Source organism: Papaver somniferum, chromosome 3, assembly GCF_003573695.1.
Source record: "Papaver somniferum cultivar HN1 chromosome 3, ASM357369v1, whole genome shotgun sequence".
In the NCBI taxonomy this organism is placed as follows: Eukaryota; Viridiplantae; Streptophyta; class Magnoliopsida; order Ranunculales; family Papaveraceae; genus Papaver; species Papaver somniferum.
Window position 1 is genome coordinate 36,292,186 of NC_039360.1, and position 16,298 is coordinate 36,308,483.

General features: G+C 36.0%; 2 protein-coding genes across 3 annotated transcripts; both read left to right on the forward strand.

Annotated features, from left to right (window-relative positions):
* Positions 1-4,216: 4,216 nt before the first annotated feature.
* On the forward strand, positions 4,217-12,243 carry LOC113355854 (CCR4-NOT transcription complex subunit 10-like). 2 transcript variants are annotated; one of them, XM_026598816.1, is made up of 6 exons: positions 4,217-4,782; positions 6,738-6,824; positions 7,948-8,109; positions 8,238-8,324; positions 8,413-8,484; positions 9,929-12,243. In XM_026598816.1, the coding sequence occupies exons 1-6, from the start codon at positions 4,582-4,584 to the stop codon at positions 11,837-11,839; spliced, it is 2,520 nt and encodes an 839-aa protein (XP_026454601.1). In that variant the 5' UTR covers positions 4,217-4,581; the 3' UTR covers positions 11,840-12,243. The 2 variants fall into 2 exon arrangements, with proteins under 2 accessions (XP_026454601.1, XP_026454602.1); XM_026598817.1 differs by having other exon boundaries at positions 7,951-8,109.
* A 121-nt stretch (positions 12,244-12,364) lies between these two features.
* On the forward strand, positions 12,365-15,604 carry LOC113355855 (mediator of RNA polymerase II transcription subunit 21-like). Its single transcript, XM_026598818.1, has 7 exons — positions 12,365-12,472; positions 12,592-12,736; positions 12,959-13,041; positions 14,135-14,367; positions 15,087-15,164; positions 15,256-15,307; positions 15,392-15,604. Exons 3-7 carry the CDS (start codon positions 13,011-13,013, stop codon positions 15,466-15,468), a joined length of 471 nt encoding a protein of 156 aa, XP_026454603.1. The 5' UTR covers positions 12,365-12,472; positions 12,592-12,736; positions 12,959-13,010; the 3' UTR covers positions 15,469-15,604.
* Positions 15,605-16,298: the final 694 nt, after the last annotated feature.

Here is a 16,298-nt window from a genome sequence, read left to right on the forward strand (position 1 = left end):
AAGTGTCAAGGAACAAGATATCAATAGTAATGAGTGCTTTACATTGGCATATTAAATTACAAAGTATAATGTTTATCTTTTAAACTTCGTAATTGCGACATCAACATAATCTTTGTAAGTCGTTACTAGATTGTGTAGTGAACATAGGTTTGATAAATCTATAAAACTATGTTTAATTACATGAGTTGAAGGAAGTAGACGTACAGACTTGTTTCATAGTCGAAAGGAAATCAAGAGGATTGATGATCCGTTTTCATTGAATATCTTAAGGTTGGACTGATCCTAACCTATATAGGGAATCAAGGTATAACCGATCCTAGATTATGTTGAGAATCAAGGTAGAATCAATCCCTACATATATTAGAAGTCAAGGTTGAAACGATCCTAACTTGTTTTACGAGTCATGGTAGAACCAGTACCAATTGGCAAAATTTATTTCTTAAATCACATACACTTTAGGGTTTGTGTGATCTGGAAATTAGGTTTGAAAACTAGGAAAGTCCAAGATGAGATCTTATTTCTAAATTGTTCAAAGATATTCCTTGATACTCAAGGTGAGATCCCAAAACGAAATAGTAGATAATCTTTTTGAGATTTTTGAAGTTATATGTTTTGTTTTACGTTAGAGAATTGCTCGGTCGAACTCACAAGTGTTGCTATCTCAAGCTTCTTGTCAAATTTAATTGTCAAAACTATATCTTGATTTGTAGTCTACATTTAGTCAGATCTCAGATTAGGATAAAAGTGTGTAGTTGAGAATCAGAAATCATTGCGCTCTATCGTTTGAAGGCGAAGATCAACATGAGCTTTGGAGAACTTCAACATCAAAAGGTAAGTGAAGACTGAACCACCTATTTCTCAAGTTATCACCTTTCTATCTATGATACATTTTCGCATGAATAAATTAGACAGTAAATGCATAACAAAAATTTCAAGTCAAGTTTATCTTGAATATTGTTCTCGAAAAATGATTATTTATGCTTAAGAACATTTGTTCATACTTGATGAATTTGGTTAAGAACAATTCATTGTTCATGACTTAAATTATGATTCAAGATTTAATCATTTGAAAATAGCCTGGAACAGTGATATGTGTCATTGATGTTATTTGGGAATGTTAGAATTGATTATTAGAGAGATATGGAACTCCTGTTAATCTGGATACATGACAGTATGCATACCAGTTCACATACTGCGAGAACTGTTATAATTCTGGAGCCGCAGTACATGTACCCAGTACACATACCGGCGTATCTATAGTTCGGCATTGACTTTGTGATACGCATAACCGGTATCCATACCACAAAAAGTTTGTGACTCGTGAACCAGGAATGGTACGCATACCCAGTATGCAAATCAGAAAAGATCTGTTGGTTTTAAAACCTAAAGAAACTTTGACCTTGAAAGTCTATGAAAGGAGAACCTCTAATAACTTGGATCTTTGAATCACTTACACTATTCTTGTATGTCATAGTTGTAAACTAGAGTCGTCCCCTCATTCAAACCATTCTAGGGTTTAGCGACTAAAAATACTTCACATAGGGATTCATGAAGCCAAGTCCAACTACATTTATCTTGATAGTTCGTGTATCATGATCTTATTTGGATTGGTGATTTTGCTCCGACAAAACAAGATAGATAAAAATCACAAAGTATCTTCATCTCAGACTTTGTGATTCCATAAGTTTCGACTTGTGAGGTGAATAATAATTTCAATTGCGCGGAGTCCTTCTCGGATTCAAGAGGCGCAAGGAGTGTGACTGTAAATTAATTGTTGTGATGGTTTAATTCGGTCTCAACTACATTCCAGTCCAAAGTTCTGATGGTAGGCAAGTGTATGTAGCGGCTTAATCCAGTTTGGTGTTCAAATCTGGACTAGGTCCCGTGTTTTTTTTGCATTCGCGGTTTCCTCGTTAACAAAATTTTGGTGTCTGTGTTACTTTTTCCCCCGCATTATATTATTTATCTCTATAATTGAAATATCACAAATTGTATGTTAATCAATCAAAGTAGATATACATACTTATTTGTTGGATACGACTTGATTGATTCTTGGATATTGATCTTTGGAATCGTCCAAGTACTCTCACACATAATCAGGTTCATGAACTTGCTTCTGTTAACTTTCTAATTGTGATAGAAAGAGATATAAGCTCTTCATATAATTTCTTGATTGAGATTCATTAAGTTGAACTCTCATAATTGAATTCGAGTTTAGTCCATACAGATTGCCTTAGAAAAAGTTGGTGGTGTATTTTGGTACCCCGACGTTTTCATTTTACCAGCAAGCAAAACATATATATATATATAAAAATATATTATTTAAGTCATATATAATATTGAGTTGTCCAAGAGATTTAGGTTATACAATTGGATATTGGTTAGAATTGGAAAAAAAACCGACTTTAGGTGCTTTATTGCATATCTTAAGAATATTTCCGGGATGGAAATTCCTTGGTGTCGAAACTACCTTGGTCTATAAATAATGAAGTATGTTCTTCTTACAAACTTATCCTGAGGCAGCCAATTCCTTTCATAGTCACTACAGCAGCCGACTAATAGTATTCTCGTAATACTATATTGGAGAGGAGAATATCCTAATTACGCGAAATCTCTTACGTCTGCTAGTTTCAAGACTTCTTTGGGATCAAGAAGCGTCTATTAGTACCATTGGTAGGAAACTAGAATTGTATTGTTATTTTAGTTTTCAATTATTGATTTGATCGACTTATGGCTTGTTAACTCTTGAGTGTACCTAGTTTGATTATTCTTCAGAGCCTTCTCTTCTGACATAAGGTCACTCAAACTAGATCAAGACATTAACGGTAGTACGAACCTGTCTTTAGATATGAAGTTGACTTGTGATCAACCATTGTTAACTGACTTTGTTATATGCGTGATCGATCATAAGTCGGAATCAAGTTTTTTATTGTGCAGGTACGTAAGACTATTGAAGATTTGAAGATAAGAAGGTTTTCTTATTGGTTTCGTATCTTTGTGATTTGCTTCGGGCACAAACTCGATCGTCTGGGATCCGACTAGATCTAGTTTATCTTTTGTTAGCCTTGTTATTACTAGTCGTATTTAGGTCGGCAAGCTATCATTTGGTGGTACTCTTCAACATCCGAATCTGGTAGTTTAGTTTGACTCGATCTGGTTAACTTGTTATTTTAGATCATGAAAGATTTAAACCCGGCAAAGGAGTTTAATTGATTTTAAACAGAAAAGCCTTTATCACGCTCAACATATACTTACCTCCGTCCTAAATTAGTTGAGCTAGTAGTATAATTTAGAAATAATTCATCTTCCAAACTATACCACAGATATTCGTAAATTTTATATCATTGAAAATAATTTTAAAAGACCTACATAACGAATATAAACATGACTATCAAATGATATAAAGTCAACTATTGGGACAAAATTTGAAAATGACTAGCTCAACTAATTTGAGACAGAGGACGTATATCTCTGATTAATTTCCTGAGATAGGAGAGTGGTTACCAAACATATTAGTCCTTTACTATTTGGAAGACGATCAAAAGGTTTGAGTGCTTAAAGTCTTCAGAGAGGCTGAAGCAACTTAAGATAGTGGACTATATCTTAGGTTTCACGTGCGTTGGCCAGATTGGTTGTAGGCGCAGAGATACTTAGAAATCTAAGTAACTAGGGATAGTTTACTTGGTCTCAATAATACGAAGTTGGTAGTGTGTTTGTATAACAACTTAATTATGAGAGTATTCAATACTGGACTAGGTCTCGAGCTTTTTTTCTGCATTTGCGATTTCCTAGTTAACAAAATCTTATTGTGTGCTTTTACTTTACTTTCCGTATTATAAATTGTTTAAGTTATGTACGTTAATCCCAAACACTTGGGTTGATCCCTATAGTTTAAGGTTCGGTTTTGAATTAGAAACTATATACCAAATATATACCTTGTGGTTGCTATCTTCTTGACAGTGTCTGTCTATAATAGATCACGCAAGGTATCATCAGACTTATAGATTGATTGAAAAAATTGTGGTGTACTAGGTACCCTCCTCATTTCAGAAGGACGATTATACATTGTTCCTTAATATGTAATTTCAAGGCGGACCATAGTGCGTATTGCTATGTGTAATTTCAAGGTGGACTTTTGACACGCCTACGTGAGTTCATACAACCCTTGGATTGTATGACTGGGAATATAAAAACTCGTTCTAAAAGAAGAAAAGTAACGAAAATGTGTTAAACAGCATCCCTCCATCTCTCTCCATTTCTTCCGAGTTCCAAATCTTCCCATGCTCCCAAGTCCCATCTCATCTCTCTCCCTAATCCGGAAGTTCGTATCCGTTCATCTCTCTCTTTCACTTTCTCTGAAGAAACAACATAAATAATTACTTCGAAAGTCCTTTTTTGTATTTCATGCGATTTTAGAAACCCTAGGGTTTGAGTAATGGGAAGAAGTAGATTTCGAACTGAAGATTGAACTCAATTTCAACTTCGATTTTAGTTTTTAATCTGGATATTGTTATTGTTATTCGATTTGAGTAGATTAGATTTGAGATTGGTATTGTTTAAATTCGATCTGAGAAGATTATTATGGATTCATCGTCATCAACAACATCAGCTGCTACTGTTATTGCTTCTGCTGCTGCCGCTACTTCTGGAGATGAAGATGGACTTATTACTGTTAGGTCTGGACTTGCAAAAGATGCTGTTCTGTTGTTTCAGTCGAGAAGATATTCAGATTGTTTGGAGGTTTTGAATCAACTAAACAAGAAAAAACAAGATGATCCTAAGGTTAGCTATTGTAGATTTGAACCGGATCTTTCCCAATTTTATACGTTCTTGCTCATTTTTGTTTGTATGTTAGGTGCACTATTTGATGGAAAAGATTCTCAATTTAATTTGAAGTTTTGAGTTTTGGTTTGTCTGACCTAGTTTTGGTTGGTTTTTTATACTTAGGAAATTCAGTTTGACTATAAGAGAGAGGTAACTCTCACTCACATGTTATTTACTCTAACTCTCTAAGAATAGAAAGAAAACTTAGTTTCATATTTCTATACAGTCGGTGCAGGATGAATTGAAATGAAAATTTACACGAATGTTTAGCTGATATACTTCATAGGTGAAGTAGGCATGGTTAGTTTGAGTCTTAAGTAGGTTATTTGCTGTAACATTTGCGTTACAGGAGATTTGTGTTAGAGACTATGTCTCATTAGTTATCAATAGGAATTGGGCAGTGAACTTTTCGTAGTATTAAGGTGCCGTAATTCATAACTTACATGCCATACAGATATGTGAGCTGCACATTGGTGGTTCTATACTTTGTAGGCTCTTTTGTTACATAGTCAGGATTTTTAATGTAGGATGATTAAGTTACATTGTAGTGGACAGATTTCTATGATAAAAGTACCTACTATATTGTTCTGAGTTCTTATTGATGCTCGGGGGAATGAATTGTACTTGTTGATGTAGTAAGCAAGTACTATGCTTTGATTGAATCTATCAGTACTGTGTAGTGTTAGAAAAAACAAGATGATCTTAAGGTCAGTTATAGATTTAAAAGGGATCTTTCGAATTTTATACGTTCTTCTAAGTTCTTTTCATTTGGTAAGTGCATTATTTGATGGAAACAAATTAATCTTGATTCCCCATCTATTTGAAGTTTTGAGTTTTGCTTGTCTGACCTTGTTTCAATTGGTTATTTTTTAATACTTACAAAAGTCAGTTTGACTATAAGTTAGACAACTTTCATTCACATGTTACTACTCGAAGGAAAACCTAATTTTATATTTCTGCAAATCTTGCAAGATGAATTGAAATGAAAATTTACATGAATTTTCAGCTGATAAGTCATAGATGAAGTAGGTATGGTTAATTTGAGTCTTAAATAGGTTTTCTGCTGCCACATATCAGTTAATAGAGATATGTGTTAGAAACTATGTCTCAATATTTATCAATGAGAAATGTGGCAACAAATCTTTCTTATTACTAAGGTGCCATATTTTATAATTTACATCCCAAACAGATATGTGAGCTGACAGATTGGTGGTTAATAGTCAGGATTTTAATGTAGGATGATTCATTTATATTGCAGTGGATGGATATTTGTGATATAAAAGTACCCATGATATGTTCTTAGTTCTTGAATGTGCCTGTAAATAAGTGGTTTGGTAACTATTTATTTTTTCCAGTGAACAGAATGTGTCTAATTTCGAAAAGAGAGCTTCATCCATGTGAGAATTAAAGCCAAATAACAATATTACGCATAGACGATTTTAGCAAAGGATCTTATAGTGGCTATCATTTATATCATATTCCTTCCGTGAATGATTACTTACTCTGGTTCACTACATTATGGACGAGTTTAGGTCTTGTCCTTGTACAAGAGAGTACAGTTCTCATTGACACTCAGGCGGGTGAGTTGTACTGTTGATGTCGTAAGCAAGTACTATGCTTTAGTTGAATATGTCAATGTAGTGTTAGAATAGAACTATAGAAATTAATCCATCTACCGTGGATTTCAATAGGCTAATAGAAATTTAACCGAACAGGCCAATAACCAGAAAAGATGAGCATTTATTCTCTTATTTGTCTTGTTTGTTGTTTGTTACATTTGATGCGATATATCCCCTTGTTTGGAATTTGTTTTATGTCTTCAGCTCTTCTGTTGGTTTGGATATTGAGCCTTGTGTTTCTTTTCTTAGACATCCTTCTTGATTTGGATTGTTGATTAAATTGTAATGCTGCAGGTTCTTCACAATATTGCTGTTGCGGAGTACTTCAATGGTGGTTGCACTGATCCAAGAAAGCTGCTTGAAGTTCTCAATAATGTTAAGGTAGGCATTATTCTGGAATTCTTCTCTTGTTATCTTGTTGTTTTGTCTTTGATGTGGTCATCTCTATTTGTTTTCATGTATCATGGTTTGATGAGCAAACATCTTTTTTGATTATTTTGCCCTCACAGAATCTGTTATAAGGCATTTTGGCCAAAACTAGTTACCTCATGGAATAGTCTTGTTTCCATTTCGAGTACACATTCTTTTCTTCTGTTATTATTTTCTTAAATAGGAAAACATAATTTATTAATGAGTTAAGAAGATAGCAAATTGTTCAGGTCTTCTTGGATCAGGGACCGAATCCAATTAGGCCAATTAGCAACCCGTTCTAACTTTGAACTCTGAGTTTTAGCAAATTTAGCTAAAGAATCTGCTGCATTATGTCCATAAATGTCTTAGTTCGCATGCCAGTTTTACAAAGGACCAGACACTGGGGGTTGACACATGTCCTAGTATACATTTTGTAGTCATGAACATTTTCTTTGCTCGTCCATGAAAAGGTGAGTGTAAATTCTAGGGAACTTGGCTATTTGACACTTGCTGAATCAGTAGACCGCCACCTCTGATCTATTCCTTGTTCCATCTCAATGAAACTGGTTTCCAGATGTTTGGTTTGCTAGAATTAGAACCTTCAAGGGGCCTTATCTTCTTCTTTGCCTTTCCCTCTTTTTCGTTTCTACTTGACTTTATCAGTTTCTATCATATACGTGCTGTTATCACTCTCCTTTAAAAGTAAGATAGAAGTCGGTATTTTCTTTGTCTCAAAACATGAAAGTATACAGCGTTGCAAGTCATCTTGAAGCAAATCTTTAACCTTATTTCAGTGCTTAAGTTGAGCTCTTTATTTTTTGGAGAAACAACTTAGATTGTGTTTATCAATAATACTAGTGGAGGTTTATTTTTGAGCTCATTATGAGCTCTTTATTTTTGAGCTCAAAATAAAAGCTACATCATTCTGGTTGCTGGCCGTGTACACATTATCATAATTTTTCCATTGAGGAATCCAGAGTTTATAATCTCCTCTCAGTTTGCATAATATTTATCCCTGGACACAAAACTCTCTCTCTCTCTCTCTCGAAAATAAATTTTTATTTACCCTATCTTTTCTTATATGATGATTCAGAAGAGAAGTGAGGAGCTTGCTCATGCAGCTGGAGAGCAGGTGGATGCGAGCAGTATTGGTAATAATAGTATTTCAGGACCTAAAAGTCATCAGTTTTCTGCTGCCACAACTGCTAGTGCATACACAGATGAATTTGACACTTCTGTTGCAAAATTGAACATTGTACGCCCTCCTGATCTCTTGGCAAACAGTTGGTTGAATTTTTGTACTAGATGTGTCTTTAGGCATACTCTGAGTAACTTATGTAATATATTTGATTTACTTACTAAAGATGGCTCGCGGCTTTACAGGCAGTTGTGTTATTCCATCTTCATGAGTACGCAAATGCACTGTCGATTTTGGAACCATTATATCACAATATTGAACCCCTTGACGAGGTATTATAATAATTACTAGTGATATTTACTTACGTGAATGTTATTACGCTGTATTGACCGATTGATTCTTTTATTATTTTTCTTTCAGGCAACTGCTCTTCATATCTGTCTTCTGTTACTGGATATTGCATTAGCCTCCAATAATGCAACAAGAGCTGCTGTAAGTTACAGTGACATTCCTTGTGCGTTGAAACTTTATATTTTTAGCCTTTGTGCTTTTAATTAGATTCTCGGTGTATCATGTATTCTATTTGAAGGACTTATGAATAGTAATGCAGAAAGCACATCATACTTAGTTGTCAGATTGGGTAGTCTGCGGTTCCCAGTTATGGACACACATGTATATACATAAGGCATTGAAGATAATATGCATTTGAACAATACGAGAGAGGTTGAGTTAATGACAGAAAATTTACAGTTGCGAAGAGGGTTTATGGATGTAAAATTACGATTGTCATGGCCTTATCCATTTAGGATCAGTGTCAACAAGAGAGAGAAGTTTCTTTTAAGGATAATATGCATTTGATCAATACCAGAGAGGTTGAGTTAATGACAGAAAATTTACAGTTGCGAAGAGGGTTTATGGATGTAAAATTAGGATTGCCATGGCCTTATCCATTTAGGATCAGTGTCAACAAGAGAGAGACGTTTCTTTTAAAAAATATATCTTCAGCTTTAAGTGAATCGAAATGGCCAGGGTTCTCCCTGCCATTTAGTCTTTACTTGTGTAGATAGTTGAGATGGTAGGGGTGCATTTCCTTTAGGACGGAAATGCCGATAGAGAACGGTTACTTGAATTGGGAGCAGTGTGTGGTATTCATTTCTGATAGTATGGTGAAACAATGAAATTTCATGTGGTAAAATAGGACAGGAGGAAAGGTTTGTAAAATTGTGCCATCTGCTGTGGTATATAGACTCGTGGATGTTACAACTTTTTTTTTTTGGGATGAAACATGTTCTTTTTGTTACAGCTGACCGGTAATGTTTCATGTAACTTCTGATCATTATTGCAATCATATAATTTCTGTTATTTAAAATTGTGCCTTGTGCTTTCTTTTACTTCGTAACTGTGGTGCCTACCAACCTTAGCTATGCAAGATGATAATGATGATTTTTCGATGTATTACGATGCGGTTAACAGATAAATGGGTTAATTATTAAATTGCATTGACACATAAGTGAAGTGACTGCATTGTTGATTTTGCCGATGCCTCTAGATTGGTTTCGTAAAAATGCTTGATTTTGCTTGTGGTTTATCCAAGCATAGTATTTTGTGAATAGTTTTGGACATATTTACTCTTAGATTCATCTGTATTCACGTTCTAGTCGTTGCTACCTTTGGAAGACTCGTGTTTATTCTCAAAGCTGAACACTTTAAATGCATTTTATTGCTTAAACATATCAGTAGTTGATTGCTTGCTGTAGCTCGAAATAATCTTTTTATCATTTAACAAAGATAAGTTGACGAGTAAATCAAACATCCTATGAGCCCTGTATTTTTTCCTCGGTTGGCGGAATGACTCCTTTGTTGTTGTATCCACTTTTTTTTTTTTTTTTTGCAAGGCTCTTCTCTTATGCTTCTGTTATTATTTGTTGTCTTTCAGCATGTTATTCAGTATCTAGAAAAAACATTTACTGATATCATCGGTCAAGGTGATAGTGGAAATGTTGCACATCATCAATCTGCTAACACACCAGCAAAAACCTCCTCCGCACCAAGTAATTCCCCTGCATTGGACACTTCAAATTCAGATCCCATAGTCAGTGCAAATATTTCAGAAGCTCCTCTAGGAAGATCCTTATCAGAGGAGTCAGATAGCTATGAAACTCTTCTTTCAACCCTAGACATAGGTGGGCAGAACTTAGCAAGGGCGCCTGGTTTCACCATCAATAATGATTTATCAAGAACAACAACGGATCGCGCTGCTCCTGTGGTTGACCTAAAGCTGAAGCTACATTTATACAGGGTTCGACTGCTACTTCTCACAAGGAATTTGAAGGCATCAAAACGTGAAGTTAAATTAGCAGTTAACATTGCTCGTGGTAGCGATTCTTCCATGGCATTGTTATTGAAATCCCAGCTGGAGTATGCTCGAGGTAATCACCGAAAAGCTATAAAGCTCTTGATGGCATCAAACAGTAGGACAGAACCGTGGATGGAAAGTATGTTTCACAACAATCTCGGATGCATTCATCATCAGCTTAAGAAACACCACATGTCAACCTGTTATTTTTCGAGGGCACTGAAAAGTAACTCATCTCTTCGATCTGAGAAGCCTCAGAAGCTTTTAACTTTTTCACAGGATAGATCTCTTTCTGTCGTGTACAACTGCGGTTTGCAGTATTTGGCTTGCAGTAAGCCAGCAGCTGCAGCTCGTTGTTTCGAAAAGGCTAGCTTGATCTTTTACAACAAACCTCTTCTTTGGTTAAGAATTGCTGAATGCTGCTTATTAGCCTTGGAGAAGGGGCTTCTGAATTCCTCTGAAGTTAGAGTGCAGGTTATTGGTACAGGGAAATGGAGACAGCTACTGGTGGAAGATGGGACTTCAAGAAACAGGTTTTTGGAGTTGACAAAACTGAAAAATGGTTCATTAGGAAGTGCTGATAAAGTCGATCTCTCAATCTCCTTTGGTCGACAGTGCCTCCTCAATGCCCTACATCTGCTAGATGGTCTCGAATTGAAGTCCCAAAAAACAGGGTCTTCTGCTTTGAAAGAGGATGAGACGAATGAAGAAACACCCTTACATAGTTCAAACCACAAGAACTTAGCAGGTAGGGATTCAAAGGCATCTAATATTCCAGCATCTAATGCAAATGGAGATGTGAAAGATTCAAAAGGAGGAGGAAGTTGTAGTTCCATATTACAAAGCTCTATTTCTTTGTACGAAGATATTTGCAGAAGAGAGAACAACATGATCAAGCAAGCGGTCCTTGCGGACCTAGCCTATGTAGAGCTGAATCTTGAGAACCCGTTGAAGGCACTGATGGCTGCAAATTCTCTTTTGAGACTTCCAGATTGTTCGAGAATATATATCTTCTTAGGTCATGTATATGCAGCTGAGGCTCTGTGTCATCTAAACCGGCCGAAGGAAGCTTCTGAGCATTTGGTAGCCTACGTGGATGGAAGCCAAAATTCTGAGTTGCCGTATAGCGAAGAAGACAGAGAGAAATTAGGAGTTGGGAAAGGTGGTGACATTGAGGAGATTAATGGTGGTTCAGTGCCTCCTAAGATTGTGCCCAAGGAAGAATACCAAGGTACTCTATTCCTGAAACCAGAAGAAGCGCGTGGAAGTTTATACGTGAATCTTGCTGCCATATCAGCAGTGCAAGGTGATCTGGAGCAGGCTCACCGGTTTGCAAGGGAAGCCCTGTCGATGATCCCGCGAAATTCCCAAGCCATTCTAACATCTGTTTATGTGGATCTCCTGCTCGGGAAAACAGAGGATGCTGTTTCCAAGTTGAATCAGTTTGACGGTGTTAGATTTCTCTCTACTGCAGTGAGAAGTGGTTCTTGATGGGTTTTATTGTTTCTTCAATTGGCCTTAGTTTTTAACGAAGTAATCCCACCCCAATCCTCCCGAGTCGGGTTTGGATTCAGTAACGTAGAACCTTTTCTTCGTTTCTTACAGTATATGTAACATATATACAATCGAGTCTTAGAATAAGCTTCTTTAAATTTTTTTCAATGTTGTTTTTAGGGTTTGATTGGCATGGGCGTGATTGTTTTGGTAGCGTGAATGCCCTCGCCTTTTAGATTCCATCTGTAACGGTTATTCTGATTGTTATTAGAGTGGTGCTTTCATGTGGCTAAACTAGTCACGGTAATGAGGGGTACAAGAAGAGATAGAGAGATTTTGAGCTCTCTTCAGGGTAGTGTTATTCATTTTGGAAAAGTATAAATGCAATGCCTTTCCATTCATTAATCCTCCTTTGTTCTTGTTACTTTCTACTGCTTGTAATGTTAAACTTATTGTTGGAACTTCGCCAACAGCAGCATGTGATCTATGTTTCACAGCTCAATCTCCAAATAAGAAACATGGGTTTCTTCAGGTTGCCTTGAGTTTGTATTCTAGGAAATAATTGGCTCAGTGGCCGTTGATGTAAATGCAAGTCTTTGGCAGTTTTGATGGTTTGATAAAGCTGTGGATGTAAGTAATTTCTGTTGGTTCGGTAAATTTATGTACATTATCTGGTTTGATAAAGCTGTGGATGTAAGTAATTTCTGTTGGTTCGGTAAATTTATGTACATTATCAACTGCTGCAACAGTGATTGTTACCAATTCCTGCGGCAGCACTGGATGCGGTCTTCAGGTTTTCACAGACAATATAGGATTTCATTCAAAGTCCTCAAATTTCCGAACTAACGTATTCAAAACAGGCATACCCGTTCAGCAACCAAGAAAGAGTTTAAGGTAAAACCCAATACTTGTATTGATTAAAGTTCTATTTCCTTATTAAAATCTTGCAATGGACTGATTTTGCTGAGTTTGGGTTTGGTTGTTGAAGTTAACCCATGTGTATGAGACTGAACTTGTTAGTATGTGTGCAAAATGTAGTATACTAGACAACTGTTTGATCAAATGTGTGAGAGAAAAAAGTTTGTTTGATGAAGTAATTTAAATGATGCTTGACAGGTTTTCTGATGAAATATGTGGAGAATTGGACTTTTGTTTTTAATAATGGGAGATGGTAATTGTTTGCCAGATGAATATATATGGTAATTGCTTCATATTTTCTATGCTTGAACACATGAACATATACTTTTGGGGGTTGTTTGGCACTAGAAGTATACCTTTGGGATAGTTAAACATAAGAAATCAAATTATTGGACACTGAAACATAGGCTAACATATCATGTTCTGTGAGTTTATTACCGCGAGTGCTTACACATATATGTATTTTTTTTCTCTCTCCCTACATATGTATAGAAAAATTGATTATGAATCTCCAATTCACGGTTCAACATATGATTCGATTCTTAAAAATTTAAAAACAAGCACCTCGAGATTTCAATACCTTTGTGACGGTTGAATGTGAAAATAAGAGCTTAATGGGTTATTTACTCATGCAATGGTTTTGTATAAAGAAAATGCTGTTTTGCAAAAAATAGATTGGTTTGTACATTTGTGACGGTTGAATTACCTTTCTCTTGTATTTTATTTGTATGCAGTTGCTCTAAATCTGTTATTCTGGTTTTGTGTTAAGGAATTACCGTTGCCAATTTGCAACTTACATTAAATGGAAAGCCTATCTAGTCGAGACTTCACGTAGGCAAGTGTTTCATTTAGTGGACAACATAAGACAATAGATGGCAGAACTACATACTAGTGTAGAATGTTTGTTAATATGATTTTGTTGGGCAGGATTCTACTATCACGAAAAGTAGGGAGATGTCGATTTAGAGATGTTGGACTTACTGTTTTTTTTTCGTGGCCATGGCTATATGTCTTGGTCCTTAAATCACATAGGATGTATAATGGGGTAGAGCTGAATTTCTAGTTGCCATGGTATTCTTAATTTTTAGTCTCCTTGGTAGGATTCAAAAAGCTCGATCAATTTCAGAAGTGGTTGAGAATTACAAAAACGAGTGAAAAATCTATCAATTTTATTTCAACTATTAGTTGAATACTTCCCTTACCTGAACTAGTTAGCTGAATTTGATGACTACGAAAGTATCAATTTTATTTCAACTGTTTGTGCACCCTAAAATTTTAAACTTGTGGCTTCAACAAACCAATATTGAGTCCAATGTTGTTGACGTATGTACATATTTTTTTTATTCTTCTTATGTATTTATCAATCATTTTCAGGATTTTGGCGACAATTAGTTAGGATGGATATCATATCTCAGCTACAAGAACAAGCGAATACTATTGCATCCCTAGCTTTCAATACTTTCGGAACACTTCAAAGAGATGCACCGCCGGTGAGACTTTCCCCAAATTATCCAGAGCCACCTGCTAACACTACTACGGAAACCCCAGCTGATATTGCAGAACAACCCAAGCTCATGAGTGCTTCTCTGGTTACGGCTGCAAAGCAGGTATAGTAGAGCAAAAATACATTGAATCCCATTTGCTGAATGCGAGAACCCTTAGGAATACGTATGCATTTGTTACATTGATGGTGTAATTGGATGATTGAGTAGTTTGGTTGTATTGTTTCGGTTGTAGTTGATATACTTCTCGAGATAATCTAGTTACACTGACGATAATATTTGACTAGAAAAACATCTTGCATGTATGTTTCTGTGGAAATATGAATTGCCTTCAAATTTTGCCTTCAAGTAATCTAGTAAGTATCACACTTGGACAATTCAATGCATGATCGATAGAAATAAGAATTTTTAGAGTATTTGACGAGCAGGGACATCACTAGAAATTGTTTATATCTTTTTAGTAAAATTTCCTAAGTGAGATTGTCGAAATGTTTGCATCTCATCATCTGTGCACTTGACCTAACATCCAGTCTTGTATCAAATAGTAGCAGCAGTCGCTTGCTTTTCAAGGAGTAATCATTCAGAAGCATGGCTGATGGCCTTGTTCAGCTGCCCTGCGAAATGAATTTAGCTTCAACAGTTATACAACAGCTGCTATTATGTTTACAAAGTTTCAATTATCAGTTCTGAGATTTGTAGTTCTTTTTTTTTCTTTTGCGAACTTATTGTTTTGATGTCTCACTTCGTTGTTTTGTGTTAATGTTTAAGTGGACTGTGCATTTTTTCTTGCTATGTTTAACATAAATGCTGGTTTGTATCTGCAGTTCGATGAGTTGGATTGGGCCCTTCCAGTGTCAGAAGGAGATGAGGAAGCTCAGTTAAAACGTATTGCAGAACTCCAGGTATCATTTGGCATAGCTCAATGAAACATGAATACTGGGTATTTTCCAACATAGTTTCTTCTTCGACTCTCTTTCCCAAAGTTAAATCCAGGCAAAAAATGAAGAAGTTGGACAAGAACTCCAGAATCAGCTGAAGGTGGCAGGTAATTTGTAAAGTTTATGAGCAATTTGTACATTTTTCTAGATTCGCCTTTTGTTGATGTCGATAACTACATTTGTGATTGCAGAAACAGAATTGAGGCGGGTCCAAGGATTATTTAACGAAGCAGCAGACAACTGTTTTAGTTTGAAAAAACCTGATTAAAGAGCAGTGAGATCAACAGCCAGGGATGTGCCTAGCAAGGGGCTAACCCGGGCTATAGCCCGTCCCTATTTTTGGCCCAAAAAAAAAATCATGTAGGAGAGTTTGTTAAAGAACACTAATTTTGGGCATGCCTAAAACTTTCAAGGCACACAAAGGACTAGTCCTAACTTGGGTGACCTTATAAGGGGTACCCTATGGGGTGGTTCAATTACCTATATGCCCTTAAATTCTCTAAATTACTACTAATCTATCCCTATCCCTAATACAAAAACCTATAATCAATAAACCAAAATCAGTTTCATATCCCTAACCCCTTCTTCTTCCTTTTTTTTTCATCGTATCATCGCGGAAATTTAATCGTCGATTCGTGAAAATTTAGTCGACGATTAAACTCATCTATATAATGGTTCGCCGTAAGCCAGTATCTCATTCTAATCGAGCGATTGAACAACCCATTGAAGAAGAAGAAGATTTAGAGAGTGAAGAAGAAACTCAAAATCAACCACAAAATCAACCGGAAGAAGAGATTGAAGAAGAACCAACTCCACAAATGAGAATAAGAAGGTTAGTTTTACAAACCCATCTCGTATTTGATGTTTTTGATTGGTTTGATTGATTTAATTCGTCAAAATCATGTTTCTGCGGTGGTTACAGGGTATGGTTCGGCGCAAAACAAATCTTAGATGTGCGCCGAGCTGTTCTTGAAACTGAACCCTGAAAGTGCATTTGAACGACTCGGCGTATATCTGAAATCCGTTTTGAGCCGAACTTGGTGACACAGAGACTTATATTTAGGATCGGCTTATTCGATGGTGTTAGTTTTGTGCCGA